Source organism: Magnolia sinica, chromosome 8 (assembly GCF_029962835.1).
Source record: "Magnolia sinica isolate HGM2019 chromosome 8, MsV1, whole genome shotgun sequence".
Lineage (NCBI taxonomy): Eukaryota > Viridiplantae > Streptophyta > Magnoliopsida > Magnoliales > Magnoliaceae > Magnolia > Magnolia sinica.
The window spans coordinates 65,097,893-65,103,159 of NC_080580.1; the positions used below are offsets into that span (position 1 = coordinate 65,097,893).

Here is a 5,267-nt window from a genome sequence, read left to right on the forward strand (position 1 = left end):
AAATAAACGTTATAGTGGGCCTTACAATTTTTTTAACAGTGAAAATCATTATCTCCGCTGCTATTTATGGTGTGGTCTAGATGATCTTTGGATATGATTCATTTTTTGAATAATGCTCTAAAATGATCTCTAAAAATAGATGAACGGTGTAGATATAGTAAATAGGTCACTGTGGGGCCATGTAACGTGGATCTCCTTTGAATTGTTCGTACAACTCAGAGCTCGAGGAGCGTCAGTGCTCGTCTTCTCACGACACGTACCTAGATCAGCTAGCTAGCTGGTGCTAGCTGTACTTGGAGGGAGACGGATCAGCTACTCCCCCCTATGGCTAATGGTCGATGCTCTGTGGGCCCCACCATGATGTACGTGTTTCATCCATTCCGTTCATCCATTTTTACAGATCATTTTAGGGCTTGATAAAAAAAGTATAGGAATATAAATCTTAGGTGGGCCACAGCACAACAAAACAATAATGAATGGATATTCACCATTAAAATGCTCATAAGGCCCACTGTACTGTTTATTTGAAATCTAATCGGTTGATTTGGTCATAAAGACCCAGATGAAGGGAAACAATAAATATAAGCTTGATCCAAAACTTTTATTGCCCCAAAACGTTTTTAATGGTCAAAATTCATTCAACACTGTTTCCTGTTATGTGGTCGACTTAAGATTGAGATATACTTCATTTTTTTTTTCATATCATAAAATGATATATAAAAATAGATGGACGGCATGGATGACACACATACATCATGGTGGGCCCCACAGAACACCGACTACTAGCCGCTTGGGAGTCACAAAGCTTCTTTAAGAAGTTATCTGTGTGTGGTGTAAAGCTTCTTCAAGAAGCTATCTGTCTGTGGTATAAAGCTTCTTCAAGAAGCTGATTGTCCCTTTTTTTCCTACGGAGTAAATTATGTGGGGCCCATCTTGAACTTTTTTTGGTTTATCCACACTGTCCATCAATTTTTTATCCGAACCTTAATCAATTTGATCCGACTCGGTTTTCCTGACCGAGTCGTACTCAGATCGATTCAAGCCACCACGAGTTCGGATCTGTTCGAGTTAAATGACCCGGATCCGGTCCCAAATCAGATCGAGTTCGGGTTGGGACCTACAAATTTCGAACTTGGTCGAGTTGGACCAAATCCGATCCGACTCGGTCGGATGCCGCGCTCTAGTTTCCAGTGGTATGATCCACTTGATCTTTGGATATTCTTCAATTTGGGGCTCAACCCCTTAAATTAGATGGAAAAACGGATGGACGGCGTGGATAGACCACATACATTCAAGGTGGGCCCAACTGAGTTTACTCAGTACGATACGAGCGTGCTGAGTAACTCGGTACGGATTGACAGGGACGCGGATGTCCTGCTAAAGCTTTGGCAGTAACTTCCTGCGCTGGGAATCTATGTGGAGCCCCATCATGTTTTTGACAGATCCACTACGTCCATCCGTTTTTTGAACTCATTTTAGGTAAAGAGAACAAAAATAAAGCCCGATCCAAGATTCAAGTGGGCCTCAGTAAAAGAAAAGGTTTGTAGGGAAATTTCTACCGTTGAAAACTGGGTCAGTGATTCTTACATGCAATCCATACCGTTCATAACGTCATTAATACTGGGATAAACTGAAAAAACAAAATACTAACCTGATTCAAAACTTCTATGGCCCACGAATATTTCAACTGTGGACGTTCAATTCTCACCTTTTCGGCCCACTTGAATCTTGGATCCGGCTTATTTTTGGTATCTTGCCCAAAAATGAGCTCAAAAAGCCGATGGACGTGGTGGATTTATCAAAAAATTTATGATAGGCCCCACATAGTTCCCAGCACGGGAAGTTCCTGCGAAAGACTTCCGCATGCGCGTGAGAGCGACGCGTTACCTATAAAAACTCCGCTTCTTCTCTCCTAGCTTTCAAATTTCTTCGAAAACTACTTACTTCTTCTCTCTTCTGTTTCAAATTTCTTCGAAAGCTACCCACTTCTTCTCTCTTCTGTTTCAAATTTCTTTCAAATTTCTTCGAAAGCTACCCACTTCTTCTCTCCTCTGTTTCAAATTTCTTCGAGCGAGCGAAAAGGAGAGATGCTACCATCAAGACCTAGTTGTGTCTACAGAAAACCAATTCGTATCAGAAATGTGGATTCGTTGAACGTGGAGTCTGAGTTCCGCATAATCAGCGGCTTCCTCAAAGACTACCCTTTCATCTCTATGGACACTGAGTTCCCTGGTGTCGTCTACCATAACGTGCCCGATACACCCGACTCTGTAGCCAGGGATCGATACGCACTCCTTCGGGCGAATATAAACGCCCTCAAGCTCATCCAAGTCGGACTCACTTTCTCCGACTCAGCCAGCAACCTTCCTGATTTGGGGACCAACTACTGTTACGTCTGGCAATTTAATTTCAACTTCGATCCATGGTGTGACCTCCACGCACCCGAATCGATCGAACTATTGCATAAGAACGGCATTGACTTCGAGCGCAATCGATTCTACGGGATTGATGAGGCCCGTTTCGGGTTCCTCATGAAGCTATGCGGACTTGTTGGGAACAATTGTTTTAGTTGGATCACCTTCCACAGTGCTTACGACTTTGGCTATCTGATAAAGGTGGTCACTCAGAGGGAGCTACCGGATGACATTGGCGAGTTTCTCAAATTGATGAAAGATATATTTGGGTACAAGGTTTATGACATAAAATATCTCATGAGGTTCTGTCACAACTTATATGGAGGGTTGGAACGTGTGGCCAATGAATTGGGGGTGGACAGGGCTGTTGGGAAATGCCACCAAGCTGCATCAGATAGCCTGCTAACATTGCATGTTTTTACGCGGCTCAAGGATAGAGGTTTTCAGCTGTATGTGCCTGACCACTGTGGAGTATTGTATGGATTAAAATACCCTTTGGGAAATCTGTTTTCATTGAATTGAATATATTTTATTTTTATTTTTCATATACATACATCATGTAAATGGGTCTTTTAAGAGATTATAAATTTAAATTTTTAGTGTTTTTTTGTTTCACAATTATTCTTAAATGTTTGTTAGTATTAGTTATAGCAAATTGCAGTACTTTGGCTGCTAAAGCATGGGGCCTGTTGAATTTTAGTCATTGATGGTGTGGTCCACCAGTTGAATATTATGAGCAGGTCCACTGTGTCGCAAGAGTTTATCTCAAAGAATTTGACAGAAATAATGATAATAAAAGTCACAGGTGTATAGAAATTTGAAAAAAACAAAAAGGTAATTGTGAATATTTTTGTTAAAAATAGACAAACAGGGTAATGTAGCATAGAAAAGTAACATTTGCACTCCTATGAGATAGTAGGATGTACTTAGTAAAAACTTGCTACATTAGCAAGTGCTAAACATGTCTAACAACGGAAACTTTAGGCCATGGTGCATAGATGGTGGGGATGATCCAATGGATGTATTGGATCTTATACAAACTCGCTATATTAGCAAGTGCTAAATATTTTAGACATGTGCACCTATGAATCTCATGGTTCTTGCTACTATCTAAAAGTGGTACACTCACTCACACTTACTCACACCCCACCTTCTCAATAAGGCATTATTAAGGACACAATGTTGGTTTATACTTATTTAGCAAAAGTATGGCAAAAAAAAGTAGAAAATTATGTTTGGTTTCTAATATCACATAAGTGATTTTTAAAATTCTTCAACTAATCTCTCCCTCATAGTACAAATATTTCTTTTTAAAATTTGAAAAAGTCTCTTCCAATTTTTACTTATTCATATGGGTCCACCTTTAATATTCACTATCCATCGATCATGTGGGGCCTACGTACCTTTGATGTGGATTAATTGTTCATGATATGGACCCCACCTTATCCCTATCTACATGAGAACCGTCCATTGTGTGGGGCCTACTTTTGATGTGGACTATCAACCTTGCGAGACCCACCTTGGATGTGGGTTGTCCAACATGTCGAACTTTTGATGTAGATCATCCATCATGTGAGGTCCAACTTCAAAATTTTCCATCCATCATGTGATGCCCCATCTTAGATGTGGGCCCTTTATCATTAGAGCGGACTTTTGATGCGGACCATCTATTATTTAGGTCCCGCCTTGATGTAGGTCATTCATCATTGGGGCTCACCATCATTGTTAAGTTTCCATTATGTGGGGGCCAGCTTCATTGTCCGTTGCCCATTATGGTGAGCCCACCTCTGACATGGACCATCCATCGTGTGGGCCCCACCTTTAATATTGGTTGTACATCTTGTGGGGCCACCTTATTATGGACCACATGGGGAGAGAGAGAGAGAGAGAGAGAGAGAGAGAGAGAGAGAGAGAGAGAGGTAAAAAAGTAAAAAAGTAAATTTACTTGTGGCCATAAGAAAATTCAAGTTCGCAAGTTATTTTTAAGAAGGTAATTATTCAGCTAACTTTTCTTAATAAATACTTTACTCTATTCAAATAGGCCTAAAGTGGATAAGGTGCTGCCCCGCCTCATGTGCGGCCCTTATTGAGGTTCCCACCTTTTTGCATGTACTATATCCATGCTATCCATCCGTTTTTATAACATTGTAGGCCATGAGCTTAAAAATAACACAGTTCCAAATATCAGGTGGACCGTAGTAAACAGTGGCGATTGAATGCCCCACAATTAAAACCTTCCTAAGGCCCACTGTAATGTTTCCATAATATTTATTATAAAAACTTGGATTATATATATATATATATATATATATATCAGATTGATCCAACAACCTTTTGGGCTTAGGAAATCCCTCCACATGTGGAGGTGAGTCCCACGTGTGAGGACTAAGTGAAGAGATTTTACTCCTTTTGCCTTACCTTATTTTGTTTAAGATTAAAGGAAAAAAGCAAAAAACACAAACAATTACAGTTGGCCTGATTGCACATAGGAAATCCACATTTAAAATGTATATATTTTTTTCGGAGGGGTAAGCTTTACTTGTTTTCTTTTTCAAGTAAAAGCTAAGAAGAGGAAATTGATTCTCCTCATTTTCTTTCCTTTTTCTTTTGTTTCTCAAACGGAGTAAACTGTCACATCTGTTCCTTTCCATAATTTTTTCTCACAACAAACATGCCCTTCCATTTTATAGAATTTTTTAAAAAAAAATAAAAAAAAATACAATGTATGATCCTTGACAGGAGGATTTGCATAAAATCTCTTGGTTGAGGCACATCAGGCATGCAATCTTTGACCTTTCTGCTGTTGAATGTGGACTGTTGTTACATTTTATTTTCTCATCTTCTATTTACAGG

At 39.7% G+C, this 5,267-nt stretch overlaps 1 protein-coding gene across 1 annotated transcript; it reads left to right on the plus strand.

The window, feature by feature from the left end:
* Nucleotides 1-1,951: 1,951 nt before the first annotated feature.
* Nucleotides 1,952-3,016, plus strand: LOC131254026 (probable CCR4-associated factor 1 homolog 11). Its single transcript, XM_058255076.1, has one exon. It carries the CDS (start codon nucleotides 2,088-2,090, stop codon nucleotides 2,934-2,936), a length of 849 nt encoding a protein of 282 aa, XP_058111059.1. The 5' UTR covers nucleotides 1,952-2,087; the 3' UTR covers nucleotides 2,937-3,016.
* Nucleotides 3,017-5,267: the final 2,251 nt, after the last annotated feature.